Genomic DNA, 24,756 nt, shown 5'->3' on the forward strand with positions numbered 1-24,756 from the left:
TAAAAATTGCCTGTACTATCGCCCACCAATCCTCATCTCTGCTCTGAGGTGTTGACTCACCACATGGGATCATCACTTACTTTTATTTTTAACCTGAAAAAAAATGAATGCAGTTAAACTCAATTTCATTTGTCACTCTTACCTGGATTGAATCAAGTCAAGAATTAAAAATAAGACCGGGGGGATCCTTGTCCTCTTAGATTTAGATAAAAATATTTTCACAAAGAAGGACTTTATATGAGGATAAAGAAGAAAAGGTTTAAGGACACAATCAAATTGTCAAAATACAATTTCAGTCTTTCAAAGATAACATTTTTTTTGCACAGGATATATATTTTTATGTATCCATGTTTTATATCCAGCTCTTCTCTCAGCCCCCAAACTCCCCATCCTCATCCCTTGGTCTTGCCAACCACATATTTCTTTTTTTTTAACATTTATTATTATTTTTTTTAGTTGTAGTTGCACACAATACCTTTATTTTTATGTAGTGCTGAGGATCAAACCCAGGGCCTCACACGTGCTAGGCGAGCACTCTACCCCTGAGTCACAGTCCCAACCCCCACACATTTCATTTTTAATCACAGTCCAAATGCCACCTCTTTCCTAGAAATAACCTATGTCACTAGATCATAAGTCATTCTTTCTAGTTCCCATTCCTACCTCTCCCCTCACTAGTCATGGGTTATGCCCAAGAATTGGAGAGAAACAATCTGGCTGTGATTCCTCATTAAGAGCCTATCTAAGTGTCTCTTATAAGCCTGAGAAGAAAAGCATGTAAATGCTGCCTTAGTGTAATCAAGTCAACTCATTCAAGAAAAAAATATTAGAAATATTTTCATTATTATTTAAATATTAATAATCTTAAATTATTAATGTGGAAGAAAATTCAATTCTCTGATTAAAAAAAAAAAATCACCAATATCAGGCTCTGGGATAAAGCCAGCTGCCAAACAGAGTAAACATCACTTACAGTTTTTCTCCTTCCGCCCCACCACTCTGTCCCCATTTGTGGAATCATTCTCTTCAAGGCCAATAGAGCCGAGCAGAACAAAAAGTCTGGCATCCATTTAACCATGGAGGCAGCGAGGTCCACCAAACCCACAGAGAGAATGGAAGGGGGCCATGTGGATCATCTCCAGATCATCCTCAGAATACAGAAAGGCACCAAGGCCACCTACAAGAAACAAGTTAAAGAGAAAGTAAAGAGGGGAGGAAGAGTTAGGGAATAGAAGATTGTCAATGTAGGACAGCCTGGGTTTAGGTGATGGGTCCTCATTTGATAGGTTGCAAATGAGCCAGAAATGAATTTCTCCCAAGTCATTCTGACTTGGGAAAGTTACTTGAAGTTAAGAACTGATTGAATTTTCATTCAGGTTTATCAAGGAAGGCAAGGGAGACAGCATCAAAGCCACCACTATGGTCTTCCACATAGCCTCCTCCCTGATGGCCATTGGCCAGCAGGGAGTATAAGCCACAGAGGAGGACCCTACAGACAAAATACAGCCACATTAATGTTTACAGCAGTGCGATTCACAATATCTGAGTTATGGAACCAGCCTAGATTGCCGTCAACAGATGGACAGATGGACAAATATGATATGCAGATATACACAATGGAGTTTTACTAAGCCATAAAGAAGAATGAAATTATAGCATTTTCTGGTAAATGGGAGAATATTATGCTAAGTGAAATAAGCCAGAGGTAGAAAGTGAAGGGACAAATTTTTCTCTCATTGGTGGAAGCTAGACCAAAATAAGAGGGGAAAACATTGGGAGGAGATCCCATAAAAAAGAGAAGAGAGTTGAGTGGAGTAGAGGAAGGGGATTGAAGGTGAGGGAGCAGGAACAGGATGGGAGGACTGGTGGAATGAAATTGACTGAACTACCCTATGTACATATATGAATCTACCACAGTGAATTTCACCTTTGTGTATATCTATAAAGCACTGATTTTAAAGAAAACTATAAATAAGACATAAATAAGTAAAAGACATAAATAAGTAAAAGCAAAAATATCTACCCTATTCCTTTAAACCCTGTGCCCCAAAAGGAAAGGTCTTTTCAGAGTTTACACTTCTACTTGAAAATTATGACTTTTGCTTATTTGGTTTTTTTGTTTGGATAACATTCATGACTTTTTAACAGTACTTGATTTTTAATTGTATTTACTTGTCTCTTTCCCTAGGGTTTTAGAAGTATAAAAGATCTTTCCTCTTTCCCTAGGGTTATAGAAGTATTCATTTGTCTTTTCCTCTTGGTGTCATACGCAGCCCTTTATCCCTACAGGTTATTTGTAGTGTAGATTATTTGTTGACCATCCACTTCTATTCGCTCCTTCCTCCACGGTAGGGAAGTCCTAGCTTAATTCAAGTTGCATCCATTCTCAACTTCAATAGAGCCATCCATTGAGAAGGGATGAACAGGGTATGGACCAGGCTGGATTTGAATTTACTTTTTATCTTTTGAATGGTTTATGAATTCATCAGTGCTAACATGGATACTAAGGCCCTAAATGACAGGTCTGGAGATATTTAACATGTCCCCTCCCCTAGGGTACAATTTGATCATTCCAGCTGTAAAGATAATAATCCCCCAGACTGAAGTGCTCAATCATGGTAGAACTCAGCAGTGACCAAGTGGTGTACCCACCCACCTCCAAGCCCAGCATGTTCTCTCCCTTCATTTTTTCCCTTTCTTTCTTCTGTTTCTGTGCCTTGGTCTCTTTGATAACATTCTCTTCCTCATGTCTCTGTCATCTGCTGCTCTATCTTCAACTTATGATTCCTCCTCCCCAATCCTATTTTCCCCTACTTTTTTAAAGCTTTAACTATGTCAAAAAGTTTAAACTAATATTTGGTTTCTTTTTTAAAAAAAAAATATGAGTGAACATTTTATCTTCTTTTTGAAAACTTGATAAAATTATCCTTTCATTTAAAAACTTCTCAAATAATGTTTTGCCCAAGAATCATGAATATTCAATGGAAAAAGAATTCCTTCAAAATAAATATATTACCTTAGGCAGAAGGGCCAGCAACTTTTCCATAATTATATAGGAATAGAATATGCAAGGAAAATGATTTAATTTATCCTAACCTTATTATTGAGAATTCATGATAAAAGATTTTTAAAAAATACAGTGGTATAAACTATACTAATTATCCTTTAAGTAACCTCTTTTCCCTGGGATAATTGGGCAGCTCCTCATTTACGAGTAGGAAGTCAGAAGCCTCGCTGTTGTCTACGTACATAAGATTTTATTTTTTTAATATATTTTTATTTTTAATTAACACAGCAATTGTACATATTTATGAGGTACAGTGTGACATTTCAATACCTGTATACGAGGTTTAATGAGCAGATCTGGGTAATTAGCGTATCTATCACCTCAAGCATTTATCATGTCTTTGTGCTGGGAACATTTAAAACCCTCTCTACTAGCTATCTTGAAATATTCAATTGATTCTTGTCAACCATAGCTATCCCCCTGTGCTACAGAACATTCCAAGCTACTCCTCCTGTCCAGCAACACCCCAGTAACCCATTAACTATCTTGTCTCTGTCTCTCCCTCCCAGACACCCTTCCCAGGCCCCGGAAGCCACTATTCTTTTCTCTTCTTTGAGGTCAACTTTTCAGCTTCACATATAAGAACCTGCAGTTATCTGTCTTTCTGGGTACACAGAGGAAACACAGAAGATTTTAAATATGTGATCAGATGTTGAGAATCTAAGTAAACGAAAGGGACATATTATGTTTCCATTTTTTTCTAAAGTGGCCCAAAAATAATGTGCACTTATATACAATCTTCCTGACTCAAAGGGCAATTCTAAGGCATGAAATATTCAGACAAACATCTTCCTTTTATGAGAGAATAAAACCTCCAGTTTCAGATAACAAGTAGAATACTACTCTCCCTATGATAAAAAAAAGAGCATGTTTTAAAGAAACTAAATTGATTTTAATCAGTTTTCCCAATCCAAAACAATCATTCATATTCATTTGGGGATATGAAAACCTAGTGCAATTTCACACATGGCTGTTCAGTCAAAAGCCCAATTAAAAGTCAAATTCTTTCTTCCTTACTCATCTTCCACCAAATCACTACAGTCAGGCGTATGGGGTCATCCCTGGGCACACTCTGCATGCTGTGCCAAATCAGGTTAAGAAATAATGATGATAACTATGTATTAAGTGGTAGGCACCTTATATGAATCATCTCTAATGTCCACAATAATGAAGAAAGGCAGACATTTTTATCTCTAGTTAATAAATGAGGGAAGAGAGACCTTAAAAAGTATGAAGTTACTCAAGGCAAGCCCACCAGAAGGTGCTAGAGCTGGGAAGGAAATGAACCCAAGTCTCCTGACTACATAAATCTTTTCCAGGAGACTCGGCACTCTCAACTTGACCTATCAGATTCTAATTCGGGTGCAACATTGGGTCTTACCGTTAGAAACGGTCTCCAAAGTTTCAGTAGCACAACCTCCCACCTGGTACAGAACAGAGAACACACAAAATCTAGAGGCAGTCAAGAAAACAGTGGAAGGTTTTTTCTTTGGGAAGCAGCAATGAAAGTTCTGGAATCAGACTGTGGGTTTCAGTTTCAGTGTGTGATCTTTTTTTGGGTGGGGGAGTGGTAATCAGGGATTGAACCCAGGGGCCCTCAACCTTCCACTGTTTTCTTTTTCTCAGGGTCTCACTGAGTTGCTTCACTTTGGCTGAGGCTGGCTTTGAACTCGTGATCCTCCTGCCTCAGCCTCCCAAACTACTGGGATGACCGGCGTGCACCATCGCACCAGGTCTTCAATGTGTGATCTTAAGTTTCTCTCAAAGCCCATCTCCCCATTTATCTATAAAGTAGATTAGAGTATCCCTTGGAGTTGTTTTAGAATTTAAGGAAATAAACTACATAAATGTTCAGCACTGGCATATAGCAAATGTCAATAAATATTAGCTGTAATTATTAAAGAGTCAAATTAGCTTCACTCTAACTGGTACCCACTCATTTACCTTAGTTTGACTTTCAGGGGGAAAAAAAGGATAATTCTCATATGGCAATGAAGCCCTTCAGAATCATCCTGTTTTTATTACCAATCATTGTGGTTTCCACACATTCCTACTCATTGAACAATGGACTAGAGAGATCCTACGTGGTTGACTTCCATTAGCTGCAGTCAACTCAAATCTTTGTCATATAAATATGAATCTAGACAACTCAGTTCATAATCTGTACTTACAACTGATTTGGGACCTTATAAGCAAACATTTAGAAGCATGTTTGTTAAATATCACCTAGCTAGACTGAACAAAGTCCCCTCAAATGTGACTGACTGCATAGTTTTTGCAGTCACTCAATATATATCAACTGTCTTCTCCACAGAGTGTTGCTTTATCTATTGCCTCAAGATCAGCATATAACACCACCACCGAGAGCAGCTCATATGAATGTAAGAACATGGACCTCTTCAGCTATTATGGGATTCTGTAAAATCCGCCCCCATAGAGTCTATATATGATCGTTTCAATTCATATGGAAAAGAACTTCCAAATTGGTTGTTTGCTGACATCAGAAAAACAAGCCATTTATAGAAAGAATTCCTCTGGGCCCAGAGTACTCATGGAGAGTTTCCTCTTTGGATGGTAATTTGGGACTCACATTTTTTTTTACTTTGTGCTTCAGTCTTCCTACATCTCCAAAAGTGGATACCAAAAGCTTAAATAGCGTCAGGAGATCCTGCATCAGCTGCTCTTCAGAATCACCTGGAAAATTTCTAACACATACGCCAACGTCCAGGGCCCACCTGAATTCAATCAGATCAAAATCCTGCAAGTGGTTTTCTAAATGTTCCCCAAACGGCACTGATTTGAATGGAGACTAGTTGGTCTCTAATGTCCCTGTGAGTCCTTCTTTCATTTAAGAAATCACATATTATCCCTACCCTGAGATGTATTTCATGTCCCTGCCTACCACCTTTAAGATAAAAATCTGAGAAAAAGATCTCCATTCTCAGAATTTCTCTCTACACGTATTTCCTCTGGTTTGTCTAAACAACTGCTATTTTCAGCAGCTTCCTATAATTAAAAAGCACATAGCCAGAGCATACTTAAGGGTTAAATGAAAAACAGTTTCCTATTTTTTTTTCTTTTCCAAAATCAGAAAGTACCACTCAGATCTTATTTCTTTTTTTCCTGCGTGGATGAATATCTTCCCTGCCTGAATTCTGAAACCCTCCCACTTGCTTTCTGAGGGATCTACAGGGCCTCTGTCTCCCAGCCCCCAAAAGAGAAACAAGCTACAAATCAAGACCTACTTTCTCCTTCAATTCCCAGCCCTGTAGACAAAACCACTGAAGCCCAAACTATGAGATTTTAGAATGGGGGATCCTAAATTCAAGCACCCATGTTTAAATTATTTTACCTTATCTCTCAGAAATACACAAACTTTCTTAAGAGTCATCCACTAAATTTTTCAGAACTCAAGAATATACTAAAGGAAAGCTATACATCTTGAAATGAATTAGGATGAAGTATACTAATGCCTGCAACTGACTTTGAAATGCATCAAAAAATAGATTGACTGATGGGCAGATGGGGTAGAAAAATAACAATGTAGAATTGAGTCAGTGAGTATGTGTGTGCTCACTGTACAATTCTCTCATTGTCTCAGTGTATTCAAAAAATTTTTAATAAAATATTAGGAGGAAGAGAATGTACTGAAGGATAAGTTGAATGAATTTCAAACACAGTAAGTGAAAGAAGCCAAATCATAGAAGAGCACATACTTTATGATTCTGTTAATAGAAAGGTCAAGAAGAGTGAAATAATCTATGAAAACAGAAACCTGAATAGTGGAAACCTCAGGATGAGAAAATATTAATTGAGAAAGAGCATGAGAAAATCTTTTACAGTGCTGGAAATGTTCTACATCTTGGTTTATTTATTATTCTCTTTCTTGATACCTGAAGAACAGATAGATCTGAAGGTAGATAAACAGAGAGAGACATAAAAATTCATGCAGCTGTACTCTTCAAATCTGTGCGGTCTTTCATAACAAATCTTTTAATAATTTTCTAAGAAAAAGTAGTCATACAACTTTTCTGTATTCTTTTGATAACTTGGTATAATTCATGTGGTATTTCCTTGAACTATAGAACAAAGAGCGTCCTGCCCACACATAGGAGCAAGACTCCTCCAGGTTCACTTGACTTCCCTCCTGCTCTCCTAAGGTGATGCCAAACTGCAGCCTCTGGAGACATGAAAACGTTTTTTTCAAACAACAGTTCTACAAAAGATAAGTCCAAAGTTGAAGGTGACCCCCCCCCCCATTTAGAAAGTCTCCATGAAGGAAAAGAGGAGCGAGAAGATGAAAGAAGAAATAAACACAGTGTCAGCCACAATCACAGTTCCAATCTGGGCTTTTCATTCTGTCGTGCTACTCTTCCTTGAGCCCGTATGCAGAGGGAACAATCAGCCGTATTGTTATTTTCTCCATCTGTCACCTTAATGCCTCCCCAGCTCCTCCCTGGTGAGGTTGGATGGAACAGGCTGAGGCAACATGATGAACTCATTCATCAAGACAAGGCTCTGAACGGTGAAGTTGAAATGCAGAGGTGGGTGACAGAGGAGCTCCAGTTCCACCAGTATTTTTCATCTAAAAATTATAACAATCCGATGCACATCCTAACTGACAGGCAAATCAGGTCACTTTCTACAGATACGCCATACTGAACATCTGTGATGACAGCAAAACAAAGGTAGAAACAAACCAAAGTGTGCCAGAAAACCGCACATGACATTACCAGCCAGCTCAGAGGTTGTGTCAGTCAGCTTTCCAGTACTGAAACAAACATGTGAGAGGATCAATTTATAAAAAGAAAAAGGTTGGGGCTGGGATTGTGGCTCAGCGGTAGAGCACTTGCCTAGCACGTGCGAAGCCCTGGGTTCAATCCTCAGCACCACATAAAAAAAAATAAATAAAATAAAGGTAGTATGTCCAACTACAACTAAAAAATAAATCTTAAAAAAAAAAGAAAAGAAAAAGGTTATTTTGGCTCATAGTTTTAGAGATCTCAATCCCTGACCTTGGGCTGCATTGCTGTGGGCCCAGAATGACACAGTACATCACAGAGGGATCACATGCCAGAGAAAGAATGTTCCCTTGCGGCCAGGTGTGAAAGAGAAAGACAGACACTGGCTTCCTGTCATCCTCTTCAAGGGCATGTCCCCCAAAGACCTGAAATCTCCCATTAAAACCTCTCTCTCTCTCTCTCTCTCTCTCTCTCTCTCTCTCTCTCTCTCTCTCATCCCACTCCTCACCCCCTCCTCTCTTTTCCAGAATTTAGGGATTAAAACTAGAGCCTAATACATGCTAGGCAAGTGCTCTGCCACTGATCCACACCCCATCTTTTTGTTTTTTGAGACGGGGCTTCACTAAGTTGTCTAGGCTGACCTCAAATTTGCAATCCTCCTGCCTCTGTCTCCCAAGTAGCTAGGATTACAGGCCTGTAGCATCGTGTCCAATTTAGGTCCCATCTCTTTCTAAAGTTTCTCCCTCTACCTACTAATGCCGAGGCTGAGGACCAAGCCTTTTTTAACACATAGGCCTCTGGGGGACATTCAGGATCCAACTATACCAGAGATGCATCTCTTAAACTACACAAACATGGCTTCTTTTACTTATTGTGTCTGAGATTCATTCAACTTCTCCTTCAGTACATTCTCTTCCTCCCGATATTTTATTTTTAAAAAATTTGAATACACTGAGACAATGAGAGAAATTTACAGTGAACACACATATATTCACTGACTCAATTCTACATTGTTATTTTGCTACCCCATCTGCCCATCCATCAGTCAATCTATTTTTTGATGCTTTTCAAAGTCAAATGCTTTTCAAAGTCAAATACTTTACAAAGTGTAAATGCCCAAACAATATGAAAGAGATTAGAACCCTCAAGGAACAAATATTTCTCATCTTGGGGTCTGCTATCCTTCAGAACTCTGTTTGGCTTCAAAATTCTTTTACCTAAATCTTAAGTAGTTTGAAAACCAGCATGTTTTTCTATGTAAAGCAAAACTCTAAATCAATAAGCTTGGGAAAAAAAATTTTTTAACTTTCCCATTCCTTAGGGAAAGAGAGAAGTTAATGAAAATTCTTAATTCGTTGCCTGCATACAAAAAAAAAAAAAAAAAGAAAAAAGAAAAGTTTGGAGATATTTTGATTTGAGGAAGGAAAATCCTCTGGAGGGAAATTTGCTATTTGCACCAAAGGAACAAGATTAATATGGTCAATCTCTACCAAATTATGTTTTATTCAGCTTCTTACTTTTTAGCAGGAAAAATAGGATCTCAGATTGTCTGCTATAAAAAAAATTCTTTAAAATTCCAAGATGATTGTTCTAGCTGTTAAGGGCTGACCTGAGATAGAAAGGGCTGAGCTGTCAAGTGTCAAAGCAGCTGATTGAGACAACAGGTTCAAATGAAAGTAACAAGCAAGGCTTTAGCATATTTTGCCATAGTCTAAAGCACGAGGCTAAACCACAGAAAAAAGTGTTGACTCCCCCCATTTAATTGTCTCCCCAAAGAGAACAGCACCAGTCCAGGGTCAAGAGGGATCAGCACAGACATAGAAATCACTTCACTACCAAGGGACCCCTAAACAAAAAGTTCCAGCAGAACAGAAGGAAGGCAATATAGGAAGGCAGACAGAGAATGCTAGGGTAGAAAAGTGCTAAGTACTGAATCAGAGAGATGCAAATGTCTCATAGGTCTCTTCCCACTCACCCCCTCTAGTAAGAGTCTCTGCTGATAGTCTCAGATAAAGAGGCTTCTGAATGGAGGCATTTGGACTGGGGATGCAGCTCTGTATGACAGCACAGCTGACCATAACTCCTGCTACAGACTGCAGTATACTGACTCTGCACCTAGCCCAGGGTAAAGAAGCCAGCTTTCTGGTATAACTGAAATTGGTGCAGCCAATATGGGAAGCAGTATGGAGATTCCTTAGAAAACTGGAAATAGAGCCACCATTTGACCCAGCTCTCCCACTACTCAGTCTATATCCAAAGGACTTAAAAACAGTATACTACAGGGACACAACCACATCAATGTTCATAGCAGCACAATTCACAATAGCTAAACTGTGGAACCAACCTAGATGCCCTTCAGTAGATGAATGGATAAAGAAAATATGGTATATATATACACACACAATGTAATATCATTCAGCAATAAAAGAGAATAAAATCATGACATTTGCAGGCAAATGGATGGAGTTGGAGAATATCATGTTAAGTGAAGTTAGCCAATTCCAAAAAAATAAATGCTAAGTGTTTCCTCTCATATAAGGATGTTGATTTATGATGGGGTTGCGGCGGGGGGAGGCATTGGAGGATTAGACAAACACTAGATAGGGCAAAGGGGTAGGAGAGGAAGGGAGGGAACATAGGGGTAAGAAAGACAGTGGAATGAGATGGACATCATTACCCTACATACATGTATGAAGATATGAGTGGTACAACTCTACTTTGTATACAACCAGAGACATGAAAAATTGTACCCTTAAAAAAATTGTAATTCATTCTGCTGTCACATATAACAAATTAGAATGAAATTTTAAAAATGTAAAAAAAAAAAAAGAAGAAGAAGAAGGTGACTTTCCCCAAGAGGTGTGTCACATGATGTCTTTGTAATTATCCTATGATTGGGTCTGAAAATTTACACATAGGGTTTTTTGCCAGGAGCTAGACATCTCAAAACTAAATGCATTTTGTTCATCTCTCACATTTATACTTGGATTCTGAAAAAAAATTCACTGGAAAGAAAAGGAGAGGAGAAGAAGAAAGGAAGGAAGGAAGATAGAGATATCATATATAGAGACTTATATTCATATGTTTCATATATAAAATATATTGTAAATGTTTATGCAAAGAGACAAATCAAAAATATAATTGTACAACAAATTAAATCTAAGAAATCTGGAGCAGAAGAGGAGCAGCGGCCTGCTGAGAGGCAGAGCCGCACCCTCCCCCCGCGCCTGCAAGGTAGACAGAACTGTGACCACCATCAGAACAGGCCAGACCTGCAACCGACAGACAGAACAGGCCCAGTGGCCTGAGGAAGGGTAGAGCCGCCCCCCCCCCCCGCGCCTGCAAGGTAGGCGGACCTGCGACCCACTGGCAGAACAGCCCCAGAGGCCTGCAGAGGGGCAGTGCCGCTGCCTGCGCCTGCAAAGTAGGCAGAACTGCGACCACCGACAGAACAAGCCTATCGGCCCGCAGAGGGACAGAGCCGCCGCCCACGCCTGCAAGGTAGGCGGACCTGCTACCGACCAGCAGAGCAGGCCCAGCGGCCTGCCAGCGTGGTAGGCACATTGCACCAATTGGAGGAGAGGCAGAGCCGCCACCCGCGCCTGCGAGGGAGACTTTGCAACTATACAAGACCAATATAAATATATAGGGGGAAAATTCAATAGCACAACAGTTTCACCAAGTAGAAAGGAACGCGAACAGTATGAAGAGACAAGGAAAGAAAGGACCACAAGCAATGCAGTTCAACTCAACATTAGAAGAGGTAATAGCTACAGCAGATGGAATGTCAGATAAAGAATTCAGGATATACATGCTTCAGATGATCTGGAGTCTCAAGGAAGACATCAGACAGCAAAATCAGACAATGAAAGATCACTTCAACAATGAATTACATAAACAAATCCAAGAAGCAAAAGACCAACTATACAGGGAGATAGAGGTTATAAAAAACAAACAAACCGAAATCCTAGAAATGCAGGAAGCAATAAGCCAACTTAAAAACTCAATTGAGAATACTACCAGCAGAGTAGAACACTTAGAAGATAGAACATCAGACAATGAAGATAAAGTATTTCAACTTGAAAAGAACATAGACAGCTCAGCAAGACTGTTAAGAAACCATGAGCAGAACATCCAAGAAATATGGGATAACATCAAGAGACCAAATTTAAGAGTCATTGGGATACAGGAAGGGACAGAGTTTCAAACCAAAGGAATGAGCAATCTATTCAATGAAATAATACGAGAAAACTTCCCAGACTTGAAGAATGAGACAGAATCCCAAATCCTAGAAGCCTACAGGACGCCGAATGTGCAAAATCATAAGAGACCCACACCTAGACACATTATAATGAAGATGCCCAACATACAGAATAAGGAGAGAATTTTAAAAGCTACAAGAGAAAGGAAGCAGATCACATTTAGGGGTAAGCCAATCAGGATAACAGCTGATCTTTCAACACAGACTCTGAAAGCTAGAAGATCCTGGAATAACATATTTCAAACACTGAAAGAAAATGGGTTCCAACCAAGAATTGTGTTTCCAGCGAAATTAAGCTTCAGGATGGAAGATGAAATTAAAACCTTCCACGATAAACAAAAGTTAAAAGAATTTGCAGCTAGAAAACCATCTCTTCAAAACATCCTTGGCAAAACATTACAGGAAGAGGAAATGGAAAATAACAATGAAAACCAACAGTGGGAGGTAGGACAGTAAAGGGGGGAAAAAATCAAAGAGGAAAACAAACCATGTTTAGTAACATAAGTAAACAAATATGGCTGGAAGAACAACCCATATCTCAATAATAACCCTAAATGTTAATGGCTTAAACTCACCAATCAAGAGACACAGGCTAGTAGAATGGATCACAAAACAAGACCCAACAATATGCTGCCTACAGGAGATGCATTTGATAGGAAAAGACATACATAGACTGAAGGCGAAAGGTTGGGAAAAATCATATCACTCATATGGACTTTGGAAACAAGCAGGAGTGTCCATACTCATATCAAATAAAATAGATTTCAAGCCAAAGTTAATCAAAAGGGATAAAGAGGGACACTACATACTGCTTAAGGGAACCATACACCAACAAGACATAACAATCATAAATATATATGCCCCAAACAATGGTGCAGCTATGTTCGTCAAACAAACTCTTCTCAAGTTGAAGAGTCTAATAGACCACCATACATTAATCATGGGTGACTTCAACACACCTCTCTCGCCACTGGACAGATCTTCCAAACAAAAGTTGAATAAGGAAACTATAGAACTCAATAACACAATTAATAACCTAGACTTAATTGACATATATAGAATATACCACCCAACATCAAGCAGTTACACTTTTTTCTCAGCAGCACATGGATCCTTCTCAAAAATAGATCATATATTATGTCACAGGGAAACTCTTAGACAATATAAAGGAGTAGAGATAATACCATGCATCCTATCTGATCATAATGGAATGGAACTGAAAATCAACAATAAAAGAAGGAAGGAAAAAGAATACATCACTTGGAGAATGAACAATAGGTTACTGAATGATCAATGGGTTATAGAAGACATCAAGGAGGAAATTAAAAAATTCTTAGAGATAAATGAAAACACAGACACAACATATCGGAATCTATGGGACACATTGAAAGCAGTTCTAAGAGGAAAATTCATTGCTTGGAGTTCATTCCTTAAAAAAAGAAAAAACCAACAAATAAATGATCTCATACTTCATCTCAAAATCCTAGAAAAAGAAGAGCAAAACAACAGCAAAAGAAGTAGAAGGCAAGAAATAATTAAAATCAGAGCTGAAATTAATGAAATCAAAACAAAAGAAACAATTGAAAAAATTGACAAAACTAAAAGTTGGTTCTTTGAAAAAATAAACAAAATCGACAGACCCTTAGCCATGCTAGCGAAGAGAAGAAGAGAGAGAACTCAAATTACTAACATACGGGATGAAAGAGGCAATATCACAACAGACACTTCAGAAATACAGAAGATAATCAAAAATTATTTTGAATCCTTATACTCCAATAAATTAGAAGATAGTGAAGGCATCGATAAATTTCTTAAGTCATATGATCTGCCCAGATTGAGTCAGGAGGATATAGACAACCTAAACAGACCAATATCAATTGAGGAAATAGAAGAAACCATCAAAAGACTACCAACTAAGAAAAGCCCAGGACCGGATGGGTATACAGCAGAGTTTTACAAAACCTTTAAAGAGGAACTAATACCAATACTTTTCAAGCTACTTCAGGAAATAGAAAAAGAGGGAGAACTTCCAAATTCATTCTACGAGGCCAACATCACCCTGATTCCAAAACCAGACAAAGACACTTCAAAGAAAGAAAACTACAGACCAATATCTCTAATGAACCTAGATGCAGAAATCCTCAATAAAATTCTGGCGAATCGGATACAAAAACATATCAAAAAAATTGTGCACCATGATCAAGTAGGATTCATCCCTGGGATGCAAGGCTGGTTCAATATACGGAAATCAATAAATGTTATTCACCACATCAATAGACTTAAAAATAAGAACCATATGATCATCTCGATAGATGCGGAAAAAGCATTCGACAAAGTACAGCATCCCTTTATGTTCAAAACTCTAGAAAAACTAGGGATAACAGGAACATACCTCAATATTGTAAAAGCAATCTATGCTAAGCCTCAGGCTAGCATCATTCTGAATGGAGAAAAATTGAAGGCATTCCCTCTAAAATCTGGAACAAGACAGGGATGCCCTCTCTCACCACTTCTGTTCAACATAGTTCTCGAAACATTGGCCAGAGCAATTAGACAGACAAAAGAAATTAAAGGCATCAAAATAGGAAAAGAAGAACTTAAATTATCACTATTTGCAGATGACATGATTCTATACCTAGCAGACCCAAAAGGGTCTACAAAGAAATTATTAGAGCTAATAAATGAATTCAGCAAAGTGGCAGGATATAAAATCAACACGCATAAATCGAAGGCATTCCTGTATATCAGTGACAAATCCTCTGAAATGGAAATGAGGACAACCACTCCATTCACAATATCTTCAAAAAAAATAAAATACTTGGGAATCAACCTAACAAAAGAGGTGAAAGACTTATACAATGAAAACTACAGAACCCTAAAGAGAGAAATAGAAGAAGATCTTAGAAGATGGAAAAATATACCCTGTTCATGGATAGGCAGAACTAACATCATCAAAATGGCGATATTACCAAAAGTTCTCTATAGGTTTAATGCAATGCCAATCAAAATCCCAATGGCATTTCTTGTAGAAATAGAGAAAGCAATCATGAAATTCATATGGAAAATAAACGACCCAGAATAGCAAAAACAATGCTAAGCAGGAAGTGTGAATCAGGCGGTATAGCGATACCAGACTTCAAACTACACTACAGAGCAATAGTAACAAAAACAGCATGGTACTGGTACCAAAACAGGCGGGTGGACCAATGGTACAGAATAGAGGACACAGAAACCAATCCACAAAAATACAACTACCTTATATTTGATAAAGGGGCTAAAAGCATGCAATGGAGGAAGGATAGCATCTTCAACAAATGGTGCTGGGAAAACTGGAAATCCATATGCAACAAAATGAAACTGAATCCCTTTCTCTCGCCATGCACAAAAGTGAATTCAAAATGGATCAAGAAACTTCATATCAAATCAGAGACACGCCGTCTGATAGAAGAAAAAGTTGGCTCCGATCTACATACTGTGGGGTCGGGCTCCAAATTCCTTAATAGGACACCCATAGCACAAAAGTTAATAACTAGAATCAACAAATGGGACTTACTCAAACTAAAAAGTTTTTTCTCAGCAAAAGAAACAATAAGAGACGTAAATAGAGAGCCTACATCCTGGGAACAAATCTTTACTCCTCACACTTCAGATAGAGCCCTAATATCCAGAGTATACAAAGAACTCAAAAAATTAGACAATAAGATAACAAACAACCCAATCAACAAATGGGCCAAGGACCTGAACAGACACTTCTCAGAGGAGGACATACAATCAATCAACAAGTACATGAAAAAATGCTCACCATCTCTAGCAGTCAGAGAAATGCAAATCAAAACCACCCTAAGATACCATCTCACTCCAGTTAGATTGGCAGCCATTATGATGTCAAACAACAACAAGTGCTGGCGAGGATGTGGGGAAAAGGGTACACTTGTACATTGCTGGTGGGACTGCAAATTGGTGCAGCCAATTTGGAAAGCAGTCTGGAGATTTCTTGGAAAGCTGGGAATGGAGCCACCATTTGACCCAGCTATTCCCCTTCTCGGTCTATTCCCTAAAGACCTAAAAAGAGCATGCTACAGGGACACTGCTACATGGATGTTCATAGCAGCACAATTCACAATAGCTAGACTGTGGAACCAACCTAGATGCCCTTCAATAGATGAATGGATTAAAAAAATGTGGCATTTATACACAATGGACTATTACTCTGCATTAAAAAATGACAAAATCATAGAATTTACAGGGAAATGGATGGCTTTAGAGCAGATTATGCTAAGTGAAGCTAGCCAATCCCTAAAAAACAAATGCCAAATGTCTTCTTTGATATAAGGAGAGTAACTAAGAACAGAGTTGGGTCGAAGAGCATGAGAAGAAGATTAACATTAAACAGGGATGAGAGGTGGGAGGGAAAGGGAGAGAGAAGGGAAATTGCATGGAAATGGAAGGAGACCCTCAGAGTTATACAAAAGTACATACAAGAGGAAGTGAGGGGAAAGGGAGAAAAAAAAACAAGGGAGAGAAATGAACTACAGTAGATGGGGTAGAGAGAGAAGATGGGAGGGGAGGGGAGGGGAGGGGGGATAGTAGAGGATAGGAAAGGCAGCAGAACACAACAGACACTAGTATGGCAATATGTAAATCAATGGATGTGTAACTGATGTGATTCTGCAATCTGTATATGGGGTAAAAATGGGAGCTCATAACCCACTTGAATCAAAGTGTGAAATATGATATATCAAGAATTATGTAATGTTTTGAACAGCCAACAATAAAAAATTTTAAAAAAATTCAAAAAAATAAAAATAAATAAAATAAAAAAATCTAAGAAATCTGAAGTGAAGAAATGAGAAAGGTAAGAGAATAAAATAATGAAATCAATCAAACCTTAGTGATCTAAAACATTAGTAATATTGAAAACCCCTAAGAATGACCAAGAAAGGCAATTTAAAAATAAAAAATACCAGTATTAGGACTAAAAAAAAAAGCAACACTACAGATTCTAAAGAAGATATGACAGCACTTAAAACTTAGGGATCAACAAATCTTACAACTTGGGTGACAGGAAAATTCCTCAAAAATTACAATTTATCAAGGTTGTCCAAAGAAGAAAGAAAAAAATATCTAAACATTGTGATATTCATTAACAAAACTAAATCCATTATTTAAACTTTCACGAGCACAAACACAATACCTAGACACAAATGGTTTTTACCAATGAAATCAGCCAAACACATAAGGAGAGAAAATACCAATTTAGCAAAAAATACTTTCAAAGAATAGAAACTTTCTTTTCCATAGAATAAGGAACAATTTCTACTTACTTCTATGTATTTAACAAAACATCAATTCAAAATTTGAAAAGAAAAATTGCAGTTCTCAATACGAAAGTTAAAAATAAAAATAAGCTATCAGAAGAAAACTTAGATTATAATAACCTTGGAGGAAATACATAAAGAAGATATAATGAAAACATTGTATGATTATATGATTCTGCAACCTGTACACTCAGAAAAATGAGAAGTTATATTCCATCTGATTCAAATGTATGATATGTCAAGGTCATTGTACTGTCATGTGTAACTAATTAAAACAAATTTTAAAAACATTATATATGGGAAAGATGAAAATTGAGAATCTCTATTCATGGAAAAGCACTGTTAAGAGTAGAAATAGACTCTAGAATAGACTGACTATTCACAATGTATACAAGTAACACAACACTTGTCCAGAAGAGAGAGAGAAATTCTACAAATCAATAAAAAGACACACAATTTAATACACAAAGTGGGCATAAGACATGAATAGCCACTTCACCAAAGACAGATACACATGGCCTAAAAGGATATAACAATATTCCCAGGATAATTAGTCATGAAGGAAATGGTAATTAAATTTATAGTGAGAAAACACAAGAAACTAAAAGTGTGGAATGAGTTAACACTGACAAAAAATTTAAACAGAAAATACCTTGAGATCATTGAAAACAGAGATTAACCAGACCTCTGTAGGGGGAAACAATGTCTGTGGAAAACTGTTTGGCAGTATCCAATAAAGTTGAGCAAACACATTAACTATCACCCAGAAATTCAAATGCTGGATGTATACCCAACAGCATACAACACACATACAATGTTCACCAAAGAATACATAGTAACATATGTGAGGGGCATCTTTAATCATAGGTTAATGTCCACCAGCAATAAAATGAACTAATAAGCAGTGGTATGTCCTTACATTGCAATACAAAATGGCAATGGGAATGAACACTCAAAAATATGGTTGAGTCACACAATCAAAATATTGAGTGAAAGAAGCCAAACACTAGAAAGTATGTATGGTGACTCTATAAAGTATTAAAACATGAAATTAATTTATACTGTTAAAATCAAGATGGTAATTACCCTTGAAAAAGTGATGACTAATGTCTAGAACGAAATACCAGGCACTGGGGATATTCCATTTGGATTCCATCCATATGGATGAGCTCAGTTAGTAAAAATTTTTCAAGCTGTATACTTAAATATGTGTGCTTTTCTATACATTATGTCCAAGTGAAATGTAAAAATATATTGCCTAGATATTTTCGTAATATGATAGAGTCTTTAAGTATTAAAAGTATTTGCGCCACAAAAGGAGTTTTATAAATGTTACCATTTTTACAAATTACCTAATTTAATTTTTTTAGTACATCATAACTAAATTAAATCAAGCATTGCTAAAGACTAAAGAAATTGCCATAAAGGGCAATCAGCAAGTGAAAAGACAACACCATAGTCTTCAGAGAAATGTAAATAAATTAAAATCAGAATGAGAAACAACAACACACTACTGAAATAACTGAAATTTAAAAGACTGGATATAACCAGTGTGGGCAAAGATGTGGCACATTTGAAACCCTCAACCATTGCTGATGAAATTGTAAAACACTTTGGGGAAAACGTCTAGCATTTTCTTAGAAAAGCTAAACATACACTTACTATATGGCCCAATAATTTCTCTCCTAGGTATTTACCTTAAAGAAATGTAAATATAAGTCCACACAAAGACTTATTCATAGTAGCTTCATTCACAATAACCAAAAAGTGGAAACAACTCAAAAAGTGCATGGATAAACACTCTGTGGTATAGTCATACAGCAATGAAACGGAAAAGATCACTGAATTCTACAACATGAGTGAGTCACGAGATCATTATGCTGAGCAACAAACCAAAGTTGAAATCAAATATACTTTCTGATTCTATCACAAACAAAACTGATTTGTAACGATACTGTGAAGGAATTAGAGGGAACGTTTCAACATGATCAAAATCCATATCTTCATGATGGTGACAGTTATATAAGGACACCTGTCCAATTCATTGTCCTGTACACCTAAAATGGACATGGTCCACTGCATGTAAATTTTACCTCAATAGAATTGGTTTTTAAAAGAAAATGCTATACATGCAATATATAATATATTAAGGACTCACAAAAACTGATTTTAAAAAAACGATCTTAAAACCAAAACAAGGGGCACAGAGAGCATGGCCAAAAGCAAGTCACAAAACAGACCATAGGAATAAATAAATATAAAAAAAAAATCATGCAGTCTCATCAGTAACTGAGGAAACACAAAATCACATGGCAAAATATTATACTTTATATACAAAGATAATCTGCTCTATATGTGTAATAAGAATTGTAACGCATTCTGCTGTTGTGTATTTAAAAAAAATAAAATCAATACTAAAAATATATTTTTTTTCCCTATCAAAATACTGAAAAAAATCTTACTGATAGCACTCAAAGCAGAAGTAGATTTCAAAAATAGATATCTCTGTACATTGTTAGTAGGAATATAATTGGTATAATTACTGAGGATTATTTAGTAACAGATATCATGTCTTTAAAATACTATATTTTTTGATCCAGTAATTTATCCTTTAGAATGGTATCTTAAAGGGAAAAAAAAAGATTCATTCAAATATACATAGAAAGCCACAGAAAGTGTTTTTCAATTGCAAGCCGTTTACATGTGCAATAATAAAAGAGTGATCAAATGATGACATACCTGTGACTATTTCAAAAAGAGGTTTAAATGGGATGGTGAGATATCAATTGTAAATGACAAGCAAAATGGCAGGATTCAGTTTGATATACCCAGTATGATTTCCAATATGTATTCTCCTCAAGAGAGTTCCTTTTTCAAATAAACTGGATAATCACCCACCCTGAATCCATACATTGTGCTAAAACACTCAAGGCACTAATGATTATTAAACTTTGTTAGTCTTCACTCTGAAAACTTTAAATCAAGTCAAATAAGTATTGCAATCAATTCTTGCAGTTGGGAGGGTGGTGGGTGTTGATGTTGCTATCCCTCTTCCTACTTACCTCTAGAACTGCAGGATGTGTATACTCAATATTCTCAAAACAGTTCTAAGTCTTTTCAAATACAGAATGCACCCATTTCTCATCAGTAGTCCTCTACTCAGAAGACCTGTGTCCTCATTGTATTCAGAGGACACACATCCTCATTGGAAATCTATCACTACTTGGTGAGAGTTCGGAGCCTTCAAATTCATGAGAAGCAAAATGTGCCTATTCACTCCTTCTCTACAGAAAAAAATGGGAACAATTAAAAGGGGGGAGTTTTTATTAATTGTTATGGTTATAACATTCTAAGAGCTCTAAATTTGAGGAATATAATGGATTTTTCATACGCCTTCTGAATTTATCCAAGACCCAGTTGCTTATCCGGTCAAGGTACATTTGTATAAGGTAGGAATATGCATAATATTATTCCAGAGTAAGAAATTAACTTAAGTATCAACAAGTTAAAAGTGTTCTTTTGAACCACTCTATTTTGAACATTCACATATCCTAACCACAAGGTGAAATTGATAGATAAATGGAAACAATTACCCATTATGTGCTTTTGGTGAAACAGACAAACTCAAATGCAAGGTCTAATTGATGCAGAATGAGAGGTTTCCAAGTACAGAAACAGTATGTAGATTTTAAATTAAAACTGATGCTCTCACAAGTTGTTCACACAGTTCTGGTACAGTGCCCGCAGTCTTGTAAATTATATATAGAACATAACATTCCGGAGACATACCAAGCACATAGCGATCAGTGAATATATTCCTGACCTTGTGTGGCCATCTTTTTTTAATATTTATTTTAGGTGTCAGCAGACTTTTATTTTATTTATTTGTATGCAGTACTAAGAATCAAACCCAGTGTCTCATACATGCTAGGTAAGCACTCTACCACTGAGCTACAACCCCCAGCCCTGGTGTGTCCATCTTTATCACAGCAGTTAGTCTGCTGTTCCCTGGACAGCCTCCTTCATGAGTATTTTGTGGCCCAAGGTCCTATTCAACACTAGATTCCAAGGACTAGTACCTCTAGAGTAGGTACTCAATGTATTGCTAAATCGTGACCACACAAATAAAGTGAGATCAATGAATGACAGAGCCTTCCGGCTCTAAATTGAAAAAAAGGTCTTGGTGTGAGTAAGGTTCTAGTTAGCCAAGCTAAAGAGGAGAAAGAGAAAACTCAAAATTTGTGATGAAAAAGGAAATATCACAACGGGCACTACTGAAATACAGACGATAATACGAATCTATTTTGAAAATTTATATTCCAGCCAGACATGGTGGCCTGTAATCCCAGCAGCTTGGGAGGCTGAGGCAGGAGGATCAAGAGTTCAAAGCCAGCCTCAGCAATTTAGCTAGGCCCTAAGCAACTCAGCAAGACCCTGTCTCTAAACGAAATATTTTTAAAAGGGGTGGGGATATGGCTTAGTGGTTGAGTACCCCTGGGTTTAATTCCCAGTACCAAAAAAAAAGAAAACTTATATTCAATAAAATAGAAAATCTTCAAGACATTGACAAATTTCTAGACACATATGACCTAACCCAAACTGAATCAGGAGGACATAGAAAATTTAAACAGATCAATTTCAAGCAATCAAATTGAAGACACCCTCAAAACCCTACCAACAAAGAAAAGCCCAGGACCAGATTGATTCTCAGACAAGTTCTATCAGACTTTCAAAGAAGAACTAACACTAATCCTCCTCAAATTATTCCATGAAATAGAAAAGGAGGGAACCCTTCCAAAGTCATTCTGTGAGGCCAATGTCACCCTGATACCAAAACCAGACAAAGACACATCAAGGAAAGAAAACTTCAGACCAATATCCCTGATGAACATAGATGCAAAAATGCTTAATAAAATTCTGGCAAATCGCATATAAAAACAACATATTTAAAAGATAGTGCACCATGATCAAGTGGGGTTCATCCCAGGAATGCAAGGTTGGTTCAACATACAGAAATTAATAAATGTAATTCATCACATCAATAGACTTGAAGGCAAGAACCACATGATCATCTCAATAGATACAGAAAAAGTATTTGACAAAATATAGCACACCTTCATGTTCGATACATAGAAAAACTAGGGATAGAAGGAACATACTCAACATTGTAAAAGCTATATCTGTTAAACTCATCATCCTAAAAGACCAACATCATCCTAAATGGAAAAAAATTGAAAGCATTCCCTCTAAAACCTGGAAAAGGACAGGGAAGCCTTGATATCAAGAGATGTCAAAATAAGAAAGAAATTAAAGGGATATAAATAGGAAAACAAGAACTCACTCTATCCCCTATTTGCTGATATGATTCTATACCTATAAGACCCCAAAATCTCCACCAGAATATTTTTAGTTAATCTTATCCTAATGAAGATCTATTGCCAGTAGGTAGTTCTGTTTGGTCAGAACTAACTAGCAGAACAGTTCCATTTACCATTTTCCAACTAGGTCAACAAAGCTGGTTATGCATATAGTGAGTCAGTTAATTATGCTAAGTTCTGCAGTCAAAGATTGAACCTCAATTGACCAGATTAATACCGGCACACATTTTAGAATCATTACCGTGCCTATGAGTTATTAAAAGAAATTAGACATTTGTTGTGAAAAGTCACAACTGAGAGTGGACTTTGAAAATGTATCTCCTTTACTTCATGAGTCATTGCTGTCCAAGGCAGGCTCATCCTTAGTGCTCAGAGAGTCCAGGACAACAGTACAAATGCAAGTCCATATAACATCTGTAGAGTACGTGTATGTCAAGAATCAAGCCAGCCAACCTAAATATCCGCCTACCTTAGCAAACAAATCTTCACAACACCTCTGAAGGCCAGAGTTCTCCAGTCTCTTCAAGTTCTTCAATAGCAAGTGGGGGTTTAATGACAGCCCAGGCCTTGGCCCTCAAGACAGCCCATCATCAGGCCTTCCTCCCTTCTCTTCTCACTTCAGACTTTGTCCTTAAGAGGCCATGAATAAACATCCAAGTATATATGTTCCAGTATAAACATCCAAGCTCAGTCCACGAGAACCCGCGCTCCTGACCATCTGCTATAATTTGGATTTTGAATATTCCCTAAGACCCATGTGTTGAATCTTGGTCCCAAGCTCATAGTGTTGTTGGGAGGCTGTGGAACCTTTAAGAGGTGGGGCCTAAACTGGGCATGGTAGTGGACACCTGTGTTCCCAGCAGCTCAGGAGGCTGAGGCAAGAAGATTGCAAATTCAAAGCCAGCCTCAGCAACTTAGCTGGACTCTGTCTCAAAATTAAAAATAAAAAAGGGTTGGGGATGTGGCTCAGTGGTTAAGTGCCCCTGGATCCAATCCCCAGGACCAAAAAAAAAAAAAAAAAAAAAAGTGGGTCCTAATAGAAGGAAGTCAGTTTACTGGAAGTAAATATTGTGACCACTTTCTTTCTCTCTTGCATTGCTTCCAGACTGCCAGGAGATGAGCAGCTTCCTCCACTATATATGCCTATCATGATGAACTTTCTCAACACAGGTCCAAAGGCAATGGGCCAAGCAACCATGGGCTGAAATCCCTGAAACCCTGGGTGAAAAATAAACCTTTTCACTTTATAAGTTGATTATCTCAGATATTTTGTCACAGCAGTGGAAAGATGACTAAGACTAACCTTTGGGTCTAGAAGCCCAGTGACAGTCTCAATCCAGAAGAATGGACTGAGAAGAGCAGTAAAGGCTCCAGAATAGGGAGACTTAGCCCCATAGATTCTTTATCATCTAGACAGAAATGTAGCCAGAGGTGAACCAGATTAGAGCCCACCAGAGACTTTCTTGCCAAGAACTGAGTACTGGTCTAAATACAAAGATCCTCTCTAAGACTGTGGTTCAGAGTTCAGATTCATCAGATTGTGAAAGTTGATAGAAATGGTGATCAGGAAAGGTTTTAAGAAATTTATTCAGGTAAACAGCCAAGGATGTGTGTAATTTAAAAAATCACTACAGGGCGGAGGTGTACCTCATTGGTAGAGTGTTTTCTCAGCATGCATCAGGCCCTGGTTTTGATCCCCAGCACCACAAGGGAAAAAAACAAAACTGTGACTGTATTCATTTTTAAAAGCCATCTTCCATACCTGATATTTCCTAATTTTACATAGATTTTCTAAATATTCCATTCCCTGAGAATGTGAAAGGGCAACAACATAAAAGTTTATTCATTCTCCAGTGTCTCATTTTCAAGGAAAAGTCAGCAGTTTTCTACCAGAATACTAATTCTGTGGCTAACCTATCATTTTTTAAGAGCGATTTACATAGTAAAAGTGAAATACTTCTTATTTAAGGTTATCAGATCCATGTGAAAA

General features: G+C 37.4%; 1 protein-coding gene across 1 annotated transcript in view; it reads right to left on the minus strand.

Annotated features, from left to right (window-relative positions):
* Window positions 1–923: 923 nt before the first annotated feature.
* The window catches only part of Adcyap1 (adenylate cyclase activating polypeptide 1), a 123,466-nt gene continuing 99,633 nt past the window's right edge, over window positions 924–24,756 (minus strand). The window contains exon 6 of the mRNA XM_058577087.1: window positions 924–1,177. Coding sequence (XP_058433070.1) covers window positions 1,150–1,177 — 28 coding nt within the window. The 3' untranslated portion in view covers window positions 924–1,149. The remainder of the gene's footprint in view (window positions 1,178–24,756) is intronic.

The sequence above is a fragment of the Marmota monax genome, unplaced genomic scaffold, assembly GCF_021218885.2.
Source record: "Marmota monax isolate L192 unplaced genomic scaffold, Marmota_monax_Labrador192_F-V1.1 WCK01_AAM20220418_F8-fsc00232, whole genome shotgun sequence".
NCBI classification, from domain to species: Eukaryota; Metazoa; Chordata; class Mammalia; order Rodentia; family Sciuridae; genus Marmota; species Marmota monax.